At 38.2% G+C, this 19,289-nt stretch overlaps 2 protein-coding genes across 5 annotated transcripts in view; one reads left to right on the top strand and one right to left on the bottom strand.

Moving 5' to 3' along the window:
• The window catches only part of LOC109418956 (mediator of RNA polymerase II transcription subunit 15), a 566,077-nt gene that overhangs the window by 344,410 nt on the left and 202,378 nt on the right, over nt 1-19,289 (bottom strand). The window lies entirely within an intron of this gene.
• LOC115269212 (uncharacterized) lies at nt 930-2,215 on the top strand. The gene is made up of 4 exons (XM_029877724.2): nt 930-1,187; nt 1,393-1,484; nt 1,552-1,699; nt 1,760-2,215. The coding sequence occupies exons 1-4, from the start codon at nt 1,058-1,060 to the stop codon at nt 1,921-1,923; spliced, it is 534 nt and encodes a 177-aa protein (XP_029733584.1). The 5' UTR covers nt 930-1,057; the 3' UTR covers nt 1,924-2,215.

Below are 19,289 nucleotides of genomic sequence, written 5' to 3'. Positions count from 1 at the left end.
TGTGATAGCAATAAGAATTTCGAAGATTATAGACTCCATTTCTATTTCATCGTTAAATTGATTCTATGAAAGCTTCAAGATCAGCAAGGAGAGTCTCTGCCTTTGGTAGTTCACCAAGCATTCTTTCCAGAGCTGCACATTATCAACCATATCTGTTGATGTGGGGTATAAAAACGAAAACCGTGGGGTTTGTAAGTGACCATATTGCCGATTTTAACCTGAGCAATTGAGCATATAAAAAAACTACAGATTTCAATCTTTCAAGATCTTTGCCAAGATTGTTTTACGATGATTAGAGAAATTACAATAAATCGTAGAAAATAGGGTCGATATTGAAACTCCATGTATCTCATTTGCTCGAAAGTAGGTTTTTGTCACTTACACGCCTTCGCTTTCAATCCCCTAAATTACAACCTACAACACTAAATTTGACATTGCTCTCTTTATCGTTTGTTGACGTTTTGTTGTAATTATTCTTAAAAAAAAGTATTTAATGCATTGCAGACAAAAATAACATTTCGAATGTTAGGTACAACTTTCTGAAATATTTCTCTGAAAGTCTTCATGGGGTCAATAATAAATCTATATAGAAATTTGTCCTTCAATTTTGTTAGAATTTTAGCTGACTTGGATTCGGATTGTAGATGGCCTTTCGAAATTAGAAAAATTCTTGTCAAGATGATAATACGCAACTCTGACCGTCACAATGGCTCACATTGAAAAGAAATTGCAATTTAAGCTTCAAAATTGGAATAGAAATTCGCCTTCCTCAAAGAAGTATTCAGAAAAATGATTTGTTAGTTTGGTCAGCGCAAATAAAAGGTACAAGTTTCTGGGATTTTATTTCTGAACATCGTTTCCTAGACCACAGTGAACAGTCAATATGCTGATAAAAGTGCGCGTTGATTCTCTGCACACATGAAAACGATCGCCAGTACTATCGCTGCACTCGTTGAAACCGGTCCCTATTACTGCCGAGTACATACGACGGTCAGATCTGCTTTAGAGATTAGTCGCAATTAAAACTCGCCCATAATTACACACGCTGACGACAGTAATGGAACACTACTTGCGGTTCTATATCAAATTTCATAGTTATATCATTGCGATCGCCACCATACTGGGCTCGGTGTTCATGGCCGTGGTTCTGTACCAGACAACCGAGTTTCACTACCCGCTGGAAGAATGTAAGGATGCCCATTTGGTGACCATTTGAAGTTTTGTAGTGGTTTTATTGGCCTTGATTTGATGCTAGAGTCGTTAAACCAATAGGTCGCGGCCTAACATTCTAGGTTTCATTACGGTTATGATGGCCAAATAATATGATGAAAATGATACCGGTGAAATTAGTTACGAGCTCGTCTTCCACCACTAATCAATTATCTCTTCTAGTTTATGATTACCGATTCATGGGAAGCACTGGTATACTCTTTGGAGTCATTTGGTTTGCCGTGGGGGTATCGCTATTCTACGGAATATTCAAGGTTTGATCCACAAGTTTTACCTCAAGTTCTGCTGTTTATAATGAAAAATCTTACACACATTTTCCAGGAAGTCAAAAAATGCCTCTATCCTTTCGTGGTGATGTTCATGTTCGAGCTGTTCCTGGTGATTCTTCGGGACATCGTGATGATCTGGCAAAACCAACGGTGGTACAACATAGTGTTTGTAAATCCCGCGGCTGTAATTTGTGCTCTCTGTAAGTATCCACTGGGGTGCTGATGCAGCTGTTCCTTCATAAAAATATGGTTTTCCTCAGATATAACCCTGCACATAATGATGACCTTCGTGGCCATGGGTAAGCTAATCGAACATGAACCGTTAGCCCAAGCGGGGACGAACTTTGTGCGGTTCAATACGGGAAGTGGACGAGATCAGCGGCCCAGTGTGGTCGGCGATGAGGAAGTACTGGTCACCGAATAGAGAGGGATGCGAGTGGATGAGAGTTTTATTTTGTACCAAGGCGTCGCCGGCATATCATCAAGAGAGTATGATGAGATCATGACTAGTGATAGTGGCGGCATTTATACGTTTAACGATGAAAATATTCGTAGCTAGCGGAGAGTGATGTTTGCAGTGTATTGTAGCAATTCGCATGAAAGGGAAATAAAACAAATTGTTGTTGTGATGCATAGGAAGGTATAGTATAGACTGTGTCAGAAATTATAAATACATTTTGTTTATTGAATAAAATGAACCATTCTGATGATTTCCACTAATTTCTTCCAGTATACAAAATAATGTGATCCTCATTTTTACATTTTCTTTCAATTGTCACGATATTTTGAAGAACAGTCGAGTTTTCTCCATAAATTCCAAAAAAGTTTGTACAGGCATTTCTTCACGAATAGCTCCAAAAATTCCGGTGAAACATTCTTCAAAAATTTCAATGCTTACGGCAGGGAATCATCCTGGAATTTATTTTAGAACTCCTTCTCAAGGAGTTCGTTAAAATATTTCTCTAGGATTTTTTTCTTCTGGAATTTCTCTTAAGATTTCTGCTGAAGCATCTTCAGGAATTTCCCCAGGAATTCCTCCTTAATTTCAGAAAGTCATTCAAAAGTTTCTCCTGCAATTCATTCAGAGTTTTTTTAGAAATTGCTGCTGGATTTTCTTACAAATATTTTCAGGAATTTATCAAGTAATTCCGCCAGTAAATTAATCAAGTGATTCCTCCAGGAATTTCTACAGGAACATCAATTTCTTAAGGAATTTCGCCAAGGACGCCTGCAAAAAGTTCTTCGGGAGTTTCTCCAGGAATTTCTTCATACATTGATTTTGAATGTTTTCCAGAAATATTCACCAGAAATTACCATGCAAATCCTCTAGTAACTTGTTCAGTAATTCCACCACACATATCTCCAAGATTTTAAGAAGGGACTCTACTCAAGTTTCATCAGGCATTCACTGAGAATCGCCCCGGAAATTGCTGTATAAATTTCTCCTGAAACTACGTCAATGATTGTGATAGGAACTCCTTCCGGAATTTATGTAGGAATTCTTCCAAGAATACCTCCCAGAATTCCTCCAAAAAATCTCTGGGAATTCCTCAAGGAATTCCTCCTGATTTTCAGAAAATCATACAGGAATTACTCAAAAATTTCTCTAGGAATTGCTCTAGGTAATTCTCCGGAATTTTTTGCAGAAACTTCTTTAGAAACTCCTCCAGGAATTCTTCCAGGAATTCATTCAAGAAAAATCTTCAGAAATTCCTACATTAATTGCTCCAAGAATTCATCCAGATATTACTCATTTGATAAATCCAGGAATCGCTCCAAGAAATTCGTCAGGCATTTCCAATGGTTTCTTCATGAATTGCCGAAGGAATTTCTCCAGGAATTTCTTCGGGACTTCCTCTGGATTCTTTCAAGAATTCCCGCGTAAATTTCTACAGGGTTTTTTTCGGGAAATTCTCGAGGAATTTCTCTAGGAATTTCGCATAGTAATTTCTATAGTAATTCCTCTGTGATTTTTTTTTTCTAGAAATTTATCTAGGAATTTTTCCAGGAATTCATCCAAAAAAAATCCCCAGGATTTCTGCCGGAATTTCTTCGGGAATTCGTCCAGGACTTTGTTTTAGAGTTTTTACAAGAATTTCTCGAGGCTTCTTCAGGGCTTCTCTAAGGATTTGATTACTGACATCACTGAATTACTTCTCCAAAAGTTTTTCTCTGAAATTTCTCTTGGATTTCTTCTGAAATTTCCAAACATAATTTTCGATAGTGCAGTGAGGGACGATAGAAGCTTTATTGGTTCTACGTATTGCCAGTTTCCCTATTCCCCCATTTCATGTTTGCCAGTCGCAGGACAAAAATAGACAGAGATTTGAATGCAAGATCAAACAATGAACCTCTCTCTCTTACCAACAGCGCTATCGCGGTGCGCAGACATGTGCACTGTAACACTAATAACAGTAGTGGCGTTCGCATGGCCCGTCGTCGGCTGTTTCGGAACCAAGAGAACGACGAAAAAATTGCTAGTCGACTATTTATGATTGAGCTTCGTCATGGGTGTATTTTGGCGGCGACAAAGATTCTGTCCAGACGGAGATGATTTTTTTTTTATTTTTTGTTTTGTTCGCGTTGTGAGAACGGCGATTATACACGTACCTACGTGAGCGAAGGTAAAAGGTAATTATATCATATGCCGATATGATTACTTCTGCAGATGCTGTTTAGTTTTATTCTGTTTTAGATTATTTTTAGTAATGAAAAAAGATATTTATGACATAATGTCAAACAATATAAAATCGAATAATAACACAAGTTTACAAAATAAAACAAAAGTCGTGAACTTCTGTCAACGACCAAAGTTTTTGAAGCACAATTTAGTGCTGATTTCGAAACCGACCTTCAAAAAATTTTAAGTAGAACAGTTTTCGAGTTTTAGCTCAATATCGAGTTTTGCAACTTTTCAAAATATGTAATTTACTAAAATTCAAATATATTGCGTCCTGTTTAACCAATTTTAAATCTTTTTTCATAAATTAAAAGCTGAATACAATACCATTCGAACATTTGAATACAGGTTTTGCATCAGATTGATGAAATTCAAGATATTGGCGAGTTTTAGGGATGATCTTCTTAAATTTTAGCAAAATTTCCAAAATTTTTTGAGGAAATGTATTTTTTTCAATAAGAAAAAACCAATTTAAAAATTCTTTCTCGACGTTTATTTGACATTTCATATGTAGGCGAGTTACAGTAAAAATTTCAGCTCAATCGGAGCATTGATTACGGAGAATGAGATGTTTGAAGTGAGCGACTTTGCTTAAAAATAGAACAAAAATCGATTTCAAATCATCAACCTTGTATGGAAAGTCGAAAAAATTTCCACTCTACTGTAATTTTTTTCCTTCGCGTTTTCGAACTCAGGGCATGATTCTACACCAAAAACGATCATCAGCTTACCGAGTTCAAAAATGCTGTAAACTAGTGTAATAGATCGAAAGAAAAAAGTTATAATAGACAAATGCAATCATCAATTGAGCAGAATTGTCTGTATAGTTGACATTTTTATTGATTAGAATTATTTGGTAGGTACCATATTTGCTATCTCCACTCTCACTAACATTCATTACTTCGTAATACATAGTCTGTTCGGTACTTTTTGACGTTATAATTAGAGGTTAGAATAGCAGTACTGTTAAAATGACATATAAATTCAACTAAGTTTACTCAATTTTGAGATAAAAAAAACTCATTTGCAAATGTATCACTTTTTGAAGCTAAAATTTTACTTAACCTATAAGAATTGGGAATCGTAGAAAAGTGATAGGAATTTGGCACCGTAACGGGACTGGGATATTGAAAGAAGGAAATTATTACAAAGATAAACATATCAATAACTATGATGCTATATTTACCCAAAACTCAAATTATAGCAATGAATAAAATAAAAAATACGAAAGAGTCTGATGAAATTTCTAGAAGTTGCAATGCCTTTATTTTTTACTTCATAATATGAAACAGCAGACAATAAAATAAAGAAGGTAAACTATGTAATGGTTATATCTGCGATAAATTTTCTCCGATTTTGACAATATTGATCTCATTTGATCCAGATTTATTTTTTCCATCAAAAACAAATCCGACTGAACCGATCTGGTCATCGTGAGTTAAGAAAAAACCCGAATTGCCATACACGTGGAATTTTCCATCGACCAGCTGCAATTGGCTTCTTTAGTGGTGTTGAGATAATTCCATATTCAGAATCTACATGCCAAACTGAGCCGAAATCCAAATTTTCATGAACTTTGGTGCCCGGGAACCTATTTAAAAATCGATTTAAAGTTTGTATGGGAGCGATTTGTCGAATCACCCCTCGTCGCATTTCGTACTGGGCGGAGCTGTCAAGCAGTTGCCCAGCTGTCAAAAGGTGATTTCAAAAAATCTTTTTGTAATTGAATTTAGGTATCAAAATAAAGTTTTAAAAATCTGAAAAAAATCATACTGGCTTATAAAAAGGTGCTCTTTCGAATAAAATCAAAAAATCAATATATTATTCTTAATTTAAAAACCCAATTGGTGATTGGTACAAATTAAGTACCTTACCAAGAAAAAAAATGTTAAATTTAAATTTATACGTTCAATATGTAGTCCGTCCAAAGTCTTACACCGTACATCAAACCGTTTTTAATTAGATTTTGTTTTAGATTTTATAGAGGCATTTTAAAATCTTCTCCTGTGTGGTAGGGATAGGATTTTTCAAAACACCATCGTTCTTCTTCTTCTTCTTCATGCACCATCAAATCACCAATAGCATATCTGCCCAGCCTAGGCCCAAAGTATTGACTTCAAAGTAATCATTACGAAGCATAAATGTCAATTTCTTGATTTTGCTTTGGCTGACCAAGCCAAGGTTGACCGTAGCCTTTTCATAATTCAAATCTCAATTTGTTCATCGAGCACATGTTCTGTTGTGCTGCACGTGGATGTCAAAGCGTTTTCAACAGTGTAATTACGAAGCATGTTTCACGAAAGACCATATCTTTTTAATACGCTAACTCCAACAACGCCGATATTAGAATAGAGGAGCTTAGAAGCAAAGGGGTGTAAGTTACAAAAACCCACTTTCGAGTAAATGAGCTTTGAAGTTTTTCACCAGTTTTTCATCCCATTCAAAATGTATGGAGTTTCAATATGAACCCAATTTTCTCTGATTTACTGTAATTTTTCTAATCACCATAAAAATAATCTTTAAAAAGTTCCTGTGAGCTTGAAATCTGAAGATTTTTTGTAATGTTCAGCTCAAACTCGACAAAACGGTCACTTACACCTCTTTGCATCTGGGCCCCTCAATAGCATAAGGATATGTTCTAGAAAATTTGGACTTTTGGGAATACCGCGTAACCCAATCGTTCTATTCGCATAACCAATCAATAAAAAAAAAGATTTCTTATTCAAACGAGTCGAAGTTCACTTAAATCGGTTCAAAGTTGAAAAAATATGAGTACTTTTCAGTTTTGAGGGTAGCCGGATACGCTTCCGGCATTCTACGCAATGAAAAACAAGCAAAACTGCAGCCCCTCAACAGCAATTGAATGTTTTTTTTTTAAATTTTTCAATTACATAGAATAAAGCTGTTTCCTTATAAGCATTTTCTGATCTTTTACCTGCTATCCATCGACCTTTTGCTCTACAAGCAATGAAAAAAACGAATACTTAATCAAATTTCTCATTTTTTGTAATATATCTAAAAATTAAAATTATTTCATATTCTGATATAATTATGTTATTTTTGCAACTGAATATTTTGTTCAATTGCAAAAATAACAAAGTTATAACAGAGTTTGTTCTGATTTATTTGTAACAAAACTAGTTGCAAAAGATTATAATATATTTTGTTATAATTTAGTTTGAAAAAGTTTTAAACAGTCCATGTCATAACAACATTATAACATAATTTGTTAGTTATATCACATTAAGATATAATTATGATATATTCTTGTTATGTTAATCTAGTCGGGTATGGCCTCCACTTTAGCATCCTATTCTACATCATATATGACTTCGTGATGGCTGAGAATTCTATATATTTAGACCAACATGTGAGAATGCGAACTTCAGTTTCTCTCTTCCCTAATAGGTGTATTTTCAACTATTCATGTACCTATCTTTCAAACAGGTAGATCCGACTTCATCCTCTGGAACGACAGGGAAAACATGTGAAATACAAAATATTTCTGAAAAATCCCATTCAAAACCATCTACAATTTTGGATTCAACTGTCCGTATTAGCTTCGTTCAAACAAGTTTACTCCATAAGTTTGACATTTTTATCATTGAAATTCGCATGTCAAAGGCGGAATCTGGAACGTCCCTTTGAAAACCTTAAAAACCTTCAATATCGTCTGCTATGTTTTCGTTTAGATGTATGCAGGGTACTGCGCCACTTGGGCAGTGGCTGGTATTTTGGGTACTTTTCAGCTACAACTCAGTCAATTTCAGAAATTTAGCAAAACCTCGCGCCGCCCAGCAGGGACTTTGTTTTGTACACATTACAGCACCTCCATGTCACGTAATATACCACACCTCTTATCAAATGTGATACCGTAAGCGTACCATACTTTGCGCACCTAGGGCCTAACTTTGCGCACTTTTCAAAAAATCGTTAAACAGTTTTTCTGGTGCATTATGCAAACTTTTTCCCACGGAATACTAGCTAGTGATATGGGACATGCACTTTGTCTCAGTTTGGATGTAATGATAAATGGAAGAGGAAGACAAATTGATGAGTGAATATGCAGTTGCTTTCCCTCAAATGCTGTAAATAACGTTGTAGAATGACGTAGGTTTTGTTTCAAAATTTGTTTTAGTTTAGATAGCAATACCATAAAGTATTTGTGCACTCTCAATAATACAATAATAACCAAACTTGTTCCACAACAGAATGTAATATTGAAATGTTATTTAAGGGCTGCATACCAATTGCTTGGTCATATCAAAATAAGATTGTCCAACAAAACATGTTATGGAAACGTAATGCCTTGATAATTCAATAATAACAAAACAAGATATAAAAACAGGTTTTGTGATTTCGTAGTTATTAATTTGATATTCCCCTCTGCTCGGGTCTCACAATACTTGGAAGTAATCAGTGTTCAATCCTCTTTGCATTTGATAACATTTGATTTCAAAAATTGTATGATCATCATATCATCCCGAACCCATTCACCGGCGAACAAAGTTTTCGGCAATTGCTTCGCGGATTTATTAGCAGAAATCAGCTTTCCATAAGCTCCAAACAGCTGGTGCTGGTGGATCAAGCCGAAAAGCCGAAAAGTGAATTTACTGTGACTGCCTGCCTGCCGGCAGGTTGGCGATAAGCAGCCAATCTGGCCTGTCAGGAAAGAAGATGAGCCACCGCCATGTCAGTACTTAGCCACCTGCAAACTCCATAACCGGAAAAGTTATAAAAGTTATTTTGTCAACTGGCGCCAACAACAATAGGTAGGTATCATGAGGAAAAGTTTGGCCTTTTCGTCAAAGCCAAAAGAAGTTTTCCACAGCTTGTGGTATTATTATCACCATCATCATCACCTTTTTCACTTCGCGTACGCTTAGAGACAAAAGTTTCATTCGAAATTTGCATTAGGTATAGGTTTGCTGGGGATTTTGGTTTTTCAAGCTCGTCGAAGTCATTACTTGGGTATCAAGAGCATTCCCCTGCTGGGCTAGGGTTAAAACCTTCCAAGTTCTTATTCTTGTCCGTTGTTTCGCGCTAAAAATCGTTGCCGTTGAATCAGTTCGTGATCTTTCATTTTCGGTTTCAGTAACGGTTTTTTGGGGTTTCGGAAACAGTAGGTTGTTGGCCTAAGGGCCCCTATCCATCGTGGTGGGGCTGCCACCTTAGGAATAGCTTCCGGTGGACTAGCATTTCATACTCAGACGCTGGATGCCAGAACAGACGCTGTTTGAGCCACACCTCCTTGGTGAACAGACACGAATGCACTTATAGTGTAAAGTATCATAATTAAATAAAAAAAATGGGGGGTTAGGGATGTTTCAGAGGAGTTTCAATGCGTATCAAGGCTATTCAGGGGCTTTCAAGAGGGTTCCGAAGGGGTTTCCGGGGAACTCAGTGGAGATTCAGGAGGCTTTCAGGAGGTTTGCAGAAGGGCTTCTAGTTGTTTAGGGTGATATCAGGTATAAATCCCCTGTAAACCTATAAAACTTTTTGGAATCCCTTGGAACACACCTTGAACGCTTCAGAAATTCCACAAAACTTCCTGAAATACCCATGAATTCCCTTGGAACTCCCTGGAACATCCCTGAAACACCCTGAGGCTTCAGAACAGACTTGTAACTTCTTAACTTCTTGAAAACCCATGAAAAAATTGTAGAATCCCCTGAAACTCTTTGGAATACTCCTGAACCCCCCGTTAAAATCCATAGAACGCCCATGAAACCACTGAAACTCCGTGGAACACTATTGTAGCTCTCCCGAAACCCCCTGAAAACCCATGTTACACCCCTGGTATACCTCTTAGACCCCTTAAATCCCCTGAAGCCCCATTAAATACAACATAAAGTCCTTTGAACACACTTGGAACGCAACTGGGACCCCACGAAACTCCATTCAACGCTCCTGAAACCCCCTGAGACGCCCTGGAACATCTCTGGAACACTCTTGGATCACCCATAAACCCCATTAAGCACTATGGTACGCGCCTGGGACTCTATGAAACCCCCAGGAACACACCTGAAACGACCTTGAGACCTTAAAATCCCCTGAACCATGAGTAACGCCTTTAAAACTTCCTCAAACCCCTAGAACACTCCTGAAATCCCCTGAAAAAAAAAAATTTAAAACATCCTAAAACCCTACGGAGTGCTCATGAATCCCCCTTAAATTGCTATAGTTTAGTATGAAATTTTACAACGAAACGGTCTCGGTATGAATAAGAACACCCTTTGGAGATGGCAATTTCACCTCTCTGGATGCAACACGTTTATGATCGTCGATTTTCTCGGCTGGTCACATACAACCCATCCGTCCCCAAAGGGTTAAACTGACGTTTTCAACTGATTCATTAGCAGATTTGCGCGGTGACCGTTCTATTCGTGGTTCAAACCATCACTGAAAATAACAAACAATGATTGTTCGACAGTATCCCAAAGCTCTCAATTTCGCTTTCAAGAAAATTATCTGTTATCAAACGGCAATAAACCAACCATGCTACCAAATCATAATATTCGAAATCAATTGCCCTTTACAATATCTTATAGACGACTAGCCATGGTGGTAGAATCGGAAACTCAAACTGCCTCAATATGCTTCCTAGAATAATTCATCCGCGCTGATTTGCATACCTAACCGGAACGCCAATCTCCTCTCAGGCTGTTGATCACCCTCGGTCAAAATATAGTAACTGACCCGTTGCGCCACGTCGTACCGATAGGGCAACAAACCAATTGACGACGGCGTGATAAATGGTATAATTGCTGTAGCTTGCTGCCGCCTCACACACGCACAGGCCCGGATTAAGGATTGTGGGGGCCCGGGGCCCGAGCGGATGTGGAGGCGCCTCGGAGAGATGACCAAAAATGTTTTCCTTATTTTCGAACAGTACTTGAGCAATATGAAAAATAAAGTTAATGTTAGCAACCATAAAATGTTTTTGTGGGGGCCCCTAAAATGTGGGGGCCCGGGGCCTGGGCCCCCCCGGCCCCCCCTTTGATCCGGCCCTGCACACGCACTACCTATTGCTCGTTCGTTGTTCGTCGAATTAATTAAGGAGGTAAACGTGTAGGCTAGCTCCTACGCCAAGGATTAACCGGATAACAAATAGGAGATTTGCCAGCCACATCAAATGCGAAAGCTTAATTGCTACAATCAATTAGGGGTGAGAAACACCGAGATTTCGACGAGCAATCTGTTGGTTATTACAAGCATGAATGGTCTTTTTTTAATTGAATCTTTAAGGGGATCAACAAAAGAAAATTTTCCTTGATGGGTAAGAGTGAACTATTAGACAAATACAAATTTACAACATTATAATTTTTGTTTTTCGAATTTGTTTTGTGACAAAAGCAACCTCTAAATTTCCAAAGTTGTCTCGCAAATATGATACTGATTATTGATTTATAGAATACAATGGTAACATTTATGTAGTAACTATTACTATTTGCCTACATTACCAACTAAAGTGGTCTGTGGAGTTTTCATGCTATATCGGATATGGATTATCCGCCAGTATTTATTGCCACGCTTTCCATTATTATAGCATATAAATTTATGTCCCGGGAAATCCCTTCCAGCCACCTGACTTTACCGGATATTCGCGCTCTGCGATGCTGCTCCAACAGCCAGCTGGCATCGACAGAATCACCGCTGGCTGTAAACACCAACCCCTTTTGTCGCTGAACCAATGCAAACCCAGTAAATAATATTAAAACCTCTTCCATTTAAATTCAATTCGATTTTCATTATTTTCCTGTGTAAACTGGTGGCATCACTGCCATTTCCGGCAAGGCATATCGGTATGAAAAGGACGAAAGATTTTCGGTTTTAGGCATTCTATTGACAGCATCACACATTTTAGATTTGATTATGTATTTTTGCTCAAAGAAATAAACATTTGATACTCATCAGTTTAAAAAACAAGAAAATGTTTTAACAAATTGCCAGTAAGTTCTTTTAACTTACATCAAAAAAATATTTGAGCTGTATGTTAACTCACACTCAGCAGAATTTTTAGACAATTTAAGGTATTCTCTTTATATGCACCATCGTTCCCCAGGTGCAAACCATGCAAATCAAATTACAGCTTCAGCAATAATTAACTGCCAGCAAGCGCGCAGATTCTGTGTTGTGTAACTTGCAACTGATGGTTTGTGATTTGTGGTCGATGGCGGTAATCCTGGGATCAGGGTTGACAATCGTCCTTCTCGTCACCACTGCGTGAAGATAACAATAAAACAATCTTCGTCCGAATCAACAACGGTGACGATTAGCCTTTTCGTCGCCGACTGCGGGCGTCACGACGAAGCTCAATCATAAATAGTCACCCACCAACTTTTCCGTCGTCCTCTTTGTTCCCTGGAAATGAGCGACGACGGGCCAAGCGAACGCCAACTGGGAATAGCTTTTATTGGCGTTTCGGCACATACAGTGATGTGAAAACTCACTAGCTCAGTTGGTAAGAGTGCTGGTTTGACAATCTAGAGGTTCGTTGTTTGATTCCAGGTGCAATTATTTTTTTATTGAAATCTTTTTTTTGTGTGTTGCTGGTGGCAACATTGACTCCGTCGGCTAGATGCACTTGGACGAAGAGCGAAACAAAGCGAATGAAGATTTTGTTTTCGTCACGACGCAGCTCTTCACGACGATTCGCTGGCTTGAATGAGTCATCCGATGTGGAACGAGCAACGATGACGATCTAGTTTTCGTTCTAGTCGTCGACTTTTTTGGTCGTACGGCGAAGATTTTCAGCCCTGCCTGGGATGATGTACACAGTGCGATTTTCGAGCCAACCAACTACATAAATGATTGAAACCGCAATTTGACACCGGCCGAAGTGGTTTAAATGCTAGTGAAGCTTATAATTGATCGAACTGAATAGATACAAAAGTGGCCGGAATCAGGGTTTAATGGCATTGAAATTGAGTGTTGCTTAAGCTTTAACAATGGCGCACGTTATTTATTCAGAAGATGTGTATATATACAGATGAGTCCCAATCTTAATCGCTTATCCTAATTTACAGCTCTTCTATCCACTAGGGCACTAGGGCCTTCTTCTTCTTGGCGTGACGTTCTCCCTGGGACAGTGAAGAGAATTGTCAGACAAAAGAGGCACAAAACAAGCAACAAAGAAGGTGCGACGATTACTCTTTATCCCTACTGACAACAGATAATGACATGATCTCGATTTTTTTTTTGTTGCAGACAAAACGGAAGCTGAATTTGTTGCGTACGTTTCAACTCGTGAATAATCAATTATTGCTAACCCAAAGTCGAAACTGTTTGATGATAGAGCTTCACCAGAGTTGCAGTGTTTACCGACTCGAAGTTACCGTTCGAAAATCGCAATGCAAGGCTTAAAAATCTTTAAACTCGTGGTGTACGATGTTAATCCCATTATTTTCAAGTTGGGACAAACTTATGTCGCATGGGCTTGTTTGTCGCAACAAATACAGGTTGCGACATTGTCATTATTGTTGCACGATGGTTGAATTTTGATTCACTGCCCTGGAACAAAGTCTGCCTCTCAGCTAAGTGTTCTTTGAGCACTTGTACAGTCATTAACTGACAGCATCCTCTGCCTATGACAATTTTGTATGTGAAAGAAATCAAAGAAAATTTCATTAACAATTGTTTTTGAAAAATTCCTGGACCGACTGGGAATGGAATCCATTACTCTCAGCATGAACGTCATATTGCCTGCGTATTGCCATTACAGCTATGGCTACAGGGACTACCTGGGCCTTTAGGGCGCTACACTCAACGATTGCAATTGACTGCTGCACTTACAGTTTGTATAGGGCCCGAATGTATTCTATTGTACACTACAGCATATATCGGGCTGCCTAATTTTCAACTATACCCAAGCTACAATGAATGCTGAACAGTGAGAGTATTAACTGAACAATAGCTGGTTAATGGTGTCAATGGCTGAACACAATGACAGCTGAATATTGATCTGAAATATGGCTTGTTCAACCTTTTCAATCAGCAATACACAGATGGTTGAATATCAAGTTGAATAGAAACTTATTCATCTGGGTGGTTACCCAGATTACCCAGCTTTAAAACATACACCAACATGCAGCATTAACCATCTGTTGTTCAACCTTCAATCAAATAATTTTTGACAGCTGACCCAAGCATGTTTTCGTTAAGTCCACATCGCTTCTTCAGCCTTAATACAGACTTAGTTCAACTTATGTTCTTGACTATCCAGTAGGCTGGCCCAAATATAAAAATGTCAAAAAATTCCGCGGGCACCCTCTAGAATTGTGCCTATGGATGAGAAGAACAATCTGTGAAAGATTCAGTTCAATCGATAAAAAACTGGGGTGGCGCAAATGAGTTGAAGGTTTGTATGGGGTGTTCAGTCCAAATATATGGGAAATTGGATGACCTCCAGTCTCTCATTCAGTATGCCGGTTCGGCTAGTTCGATTTGGCTCAGAATTGAAAGAATGGTAGTTGATACCCCAAAGAACAACTTAGTAAAAGATCACATCATGATAAAACTTAATTTAGTTGCAGTTTCGGCCAACGAAAGCAGGATGAGGACATCTTCCCCCGTTTACTCTCCGTTGTTATTTACAGCACGTGTATGGCAGCATAATCCTAGATGAACATTTGAAAAGGGCCTATCTGCTTTTTGTAAACAAACATGTTTCTGTCTCTGTAGGGCCCATCTGCATCCACCCACGCACATCAACACCCTTAACAGATTGCTTGAAGAACACTCTTTCTGATAAGAGTGTTGATGTGCGTGGGTGGACGCAGATGGGCCCTACAGAGACAAAAACATGTTTGTTTACGCAAAGCAGATAGGCCCTTTTCAAATGTTCGTCTAGAATCGATCGCATTCGCTATTGTCTCGAGTGAAAATCAAAACAATAGATGCGCGGGTGTTCAGTATTGTGATGTTCTTTGTTGTACATGTGAGTGTCGAGAAATAGTGTCGCACGATTGTATTGTTTTAGCGATAGGTCGACGGGTGCTCGAATGAATGATTGATGATCGGTGAACAAGCTCTTGTTTTTCTTTGAAAAATGCAGTAAATTTATCTGTTAGTTTAAAATCATCCTTCAGATATTTACTCAACAACAACTGCAAAGTTCGTCACTTCAAGTGTCGGCCAAATTTTTCAATTAAATTTGTGTTTAAAAAAATCTCCTACATTTTTGTACAGTTCGGCACCTTACGGTGCTGGCCACACTGATTTGATCCATAGTTATGAGTCAGTATTTTGCCTAAGTTTGTGCGGTCCGTCACTGTCAGTGTCGGCACAATATTTTGCTTCAATATACCGATTTCATGGCAAGTAGCATATTGGTTCACCAGTCCTCTCAATTGCGAGGTGACGCAAAATATTTTTCATTCCATAAATTTTCATTTAAAATTTTCATGGTCTCACCATTCTTCCAAATTGTGAGGTGACACATTTGTGTGTATACTGTACTGTTGCATGGATCGCATCACTTACCAAAGTGTATCCCTGATCTATGTAACTATCAATCCCTCCCTACTAACAAAACCTCTTCCCGTGACAACTGCGGAGGGTCCAGTAGTACATACAACCTCTAGTAGCAACAGTTGTCGAACTAACATTCCTTCCCTTCCCCGGTAGACCGTAAGGACGTGGCCAGCGCCGTTATTGACCCAAAAAAGTTTGAGCTCTCGAAAAGTGTACATTGAGGATGGTGGCAAATCCCAAGCCCCAACCAATTGGTTCTCTGTGCAATTTCGCTAGCTCAGGTCAATCACGGAGTAGCAACTACGAAGTGTACGGTCACCAATGCTCATGCTCATGCTCATGCTCGTAGCTTGCGCGCTGCATCATAGGCAGCTATGTAATTCTTCATTATCTCCATATTCATCCACATGCGTGAGCAATGGAAATGAAGGACAGCATAGCCGCCTCTGATGTAGCGCGCAAGTTTCGAACGGAAAACACGTGCTGCATGTAACAACTAAGTGTAAACTGGGGAAGATGTCCTCATCCTGCTTTCGTTGGCTGAAACCGCAACTAAATTTAGTTTTATCGTGATATGGTCTTCTACAAAGTTGTTCATTAGGGTATCAACTACAATTCTTTCAATTCTAAGCTAAATCGAACTCGACAAACCGGCGTGCTGTATGAGAGACTGGAGGTCATTGAATTTCTCATATATTGGGACTGAACATCCCAAACTAACCTTCAATTTATTTGCGCCAGCTCAGTTTTCAACCGATTGAGCTGAATCTTTCACAGAATGTTCTTCTAATCCAAAGGCACGATTCTAGGGGGTGCCCCGTGAATTATGAAAACTTTTTTTTACGTCATACAAATGTGGGCCGGTCTACTATCCAGACACAACAAGTAATGCTCTTGTTTTCGAAGATGTGTATACAATTGTGTGTGGTTTACACAAATAATAAATTTAATTGATTACTGATTAAGTACATATTAAGCCTTCCAATGAACCTCAAATAAGCTAAAGGTTGAATAAAATCACCAATCTCTTGTACTCAGCTTTTGTTCAAATGAAGGCTGAATTGAAATAATTGGAGAAACGTTTGTGCAGCATCATATTGTTACCTAGGTAACTTCAAAGTATTCAATGCACCTAATTGAACATTAAGTTGACAGGATATAAGTTCCAATGAGGTTTTTCTTTGTCTGTAGCAAGCATTGCTGCCTTTCTATCAAATATTGACAGATATATTCAGCAGAGAATCTCGATACGTTTATCTACGAAATTCGCAAAACATACAATCTCGCAAAACACCCCTTTTCAAAACACAAAAAGGAAAAACAATTACCCCGGTGCGGTGGTTGTTTTCAGCAATGCGTATCCACGGGGCTCACACAATCGGTGCGCCGGCAACCGGAGACGATTTTATCCTTAGATCTTGTCCCGAAACTTCCGTTTACAAAAAGGTCAAACAACCTTTTTTGGTGTTGTTTGTTTTCATCTTGAAAAATGAAAGAGGCTTGAATGGTACGCTACTGCTGTTGAAACGCGAACTTTTATGGTTCTGCTACAATATTACAGAAAGAACTTTTTCAAAGTAGAATTGAGAACAGCAAGGTAAATTGTAGTTCTTTAACCCTTCAGGACGCGCGGCGTTGTAAAAAGTACAACACCGCCAAAAATCCTCGCTGGTCCTACACAGCGCGAGTGCGGTGCAGATTCGGGATCAAACAGGTGCTTGTTTTGGAAGGTTAATTGCAAAGGATCGGTTCCAGCTCAAGTTATATTTTTAGTCAAATAGATTATCCTAAGATATTCTAAGAACCATCATACAGCGAAAATAAAACGTTTGACTTTATAGCGGGTGTCAAACCTCTACAAGACAAATAGGTCATCGAAATGTTACTTGGGAAATGGATGTCATTAGAATTGTACACTCGTATCTCTTTGAAGCTAAGAGTTTCTGTTCATTTTTTTTTTTTATTTTTATCTGTATTAACGAGATTTTTAACCCTGGCCCACGCTTTACTTCCCTTCCGAAGGAAGAACTCACATATTATGAGTTTGTCGGGAGTGGGATTCGATCCCAGGTCCTCGGCGTGATAGTCACGTGTTCTAACCATCCAACCAAATCCGATCGTCTGTTCATTATTTATTTGAGAGCGTTCAATCAAACTCTTTAAATTTGTTATAGATGATTTCAATTGTGATATGTGTTTTTTTTTTTCATTATTCAAATAGGAAATTATTTACTCACTCACACAAACAATTTTTTTTATTGATACGTACCTGAAATGATAAAAAGAAACAAAGTATTAGTAAAAGAGATGCGATGATTGATAAGTATGTCGAAACATATTTTTTAGTAAAAGCACCCATATAGGGTATGAGCACCCCTTTTCAGCCTATGCCCCCATGTTCATCCTATTCCAAAAAAAGACGATTTAAGCGTCGATTATTTCCGTTCGTTTTGTTATCTTGAATACTCACTCTTTACATAAAATATAAACATAACAAAACAAAACAAATATCGCTTTTTAGTTTTGTTTTCGATAGGACGAAAGTGGAAGCATTTTGCTGAAGATGGGCTCCGTTCCCTTGGATATAATTGTAAGTAATGACTAACTAAATTTTCATACAATTCCCGAAGGTTTAGGTACAGAAGGTCGGAAGGACGAAACGTCGAAGACAGAAGGTCGAAAATTATTTACGCCAAAGAAGTTCAACCTTTTTTGAAAATTCTACTGTTTGCACCTTTTGGTTCCCTCGACCTTTTGTCCTTCGACCTTTTGTCATTCAATTTCTTGTTATAGAGTCATTTCAGAAGTAGCTCTCAACCTTCTTTAGGTAGTCAGAAAAAGTTACGAATTCATTTTATTTTTCTCCTTGGCGTAACGCCCCACGAAATGCTTCTGGACCGACGGGGATCGAACCTGTTACTCTCAGCATGGTGTTGAATACCCGTGTGCAAAGTGGGAAAATTTTGTTAAGGTGAACCGTCAAGAAATCCCGTTTCTATGTTGTATACAAACTTTAGGGTAGCAAATCTGACGAACAAAGCATTGAATCAAGCTGCATTTATTTATCCTGGCTTAGCTCACTTGCAAAAAGAGTCAGATCATCCAAATCAGGCTCAATTGTTTACTAATTATCAAGTTTAATGCTCTTGAAAACGTGACTACACACCAAATTTTTATTGCTGGAAATCAGCAAAATTTTGCTGATTTTTGGTGTGCTGTACAACCAGCAATCCTTTCAGCAAAATATCGATTACTGAAAAACCAGCAATGCGCGAATGTGAAAAAGTGACAGCTCGTTTACTGAACTATCAGCAATACGTATTTGCTCTTGCTGAATAACCAGCAATTCATATATAAATAATAATTGTTGTTTTCCAGCAATTAAAACGCTTCCCGAGTATGTTTGTAGTTCACTTATATTGTTATTTCGGTTATCTATATGTGAAAACACAAACTTAAATAATTTCCGACTTAAAAAAACTTTTTTCTTTTGCCATCTCAACTAAATATTTTCATGCTTTCGTCTCTTCCCGCTGGCGAAGACTTGCAAATCAGGACAACAATTAACTCTTTGGTATTATTTTAGAACTAAATGCATGTACTTACCAAACAGTGTTTCCAAATAGATAATTCAG

Source organism: Aedes albopictus, chromosome 2 (assembly GCF_035046485.1).
Source record: "Aedes albopictus strain Foshan chromosome 2, AalbF5, whole genome shotgun sequence".
Lineage (NCBI taxonomy): Eukaryota > Metazoa > Arthropoda > Insecta > Diptera > Culicidae > Aedes > Aedes albopictus.
Note: the sequence above shows the minus strand (reverse complement) of the source record. Positions and strands in the feature narration are given on the sequence as shown.

Bases quoted from the DNA above. Each gene is read 5' to 3' on its own strand.
- LOC115269212 (XM_029877724.2), top strand. From the start codon at position 1,058: ATGGAACACTACTTGCGGTTCTATATCAAATTTCATAGTTATATCATT. The intron at 1,188-1,392 runs GTAAGGATGCCC...TATCTCTTCTAG, and splicing joins TCACTACCCGCTGGAAGAAT to TTTATGATTACCGATTCATG. The intron at 1,700-1,759 runs GTAAGTATCCAC...GGTTTTCCTCAG, and splicing joins GGCTGTAATTTGTGCTCTCT to ATATAACCCTGCACATAATG.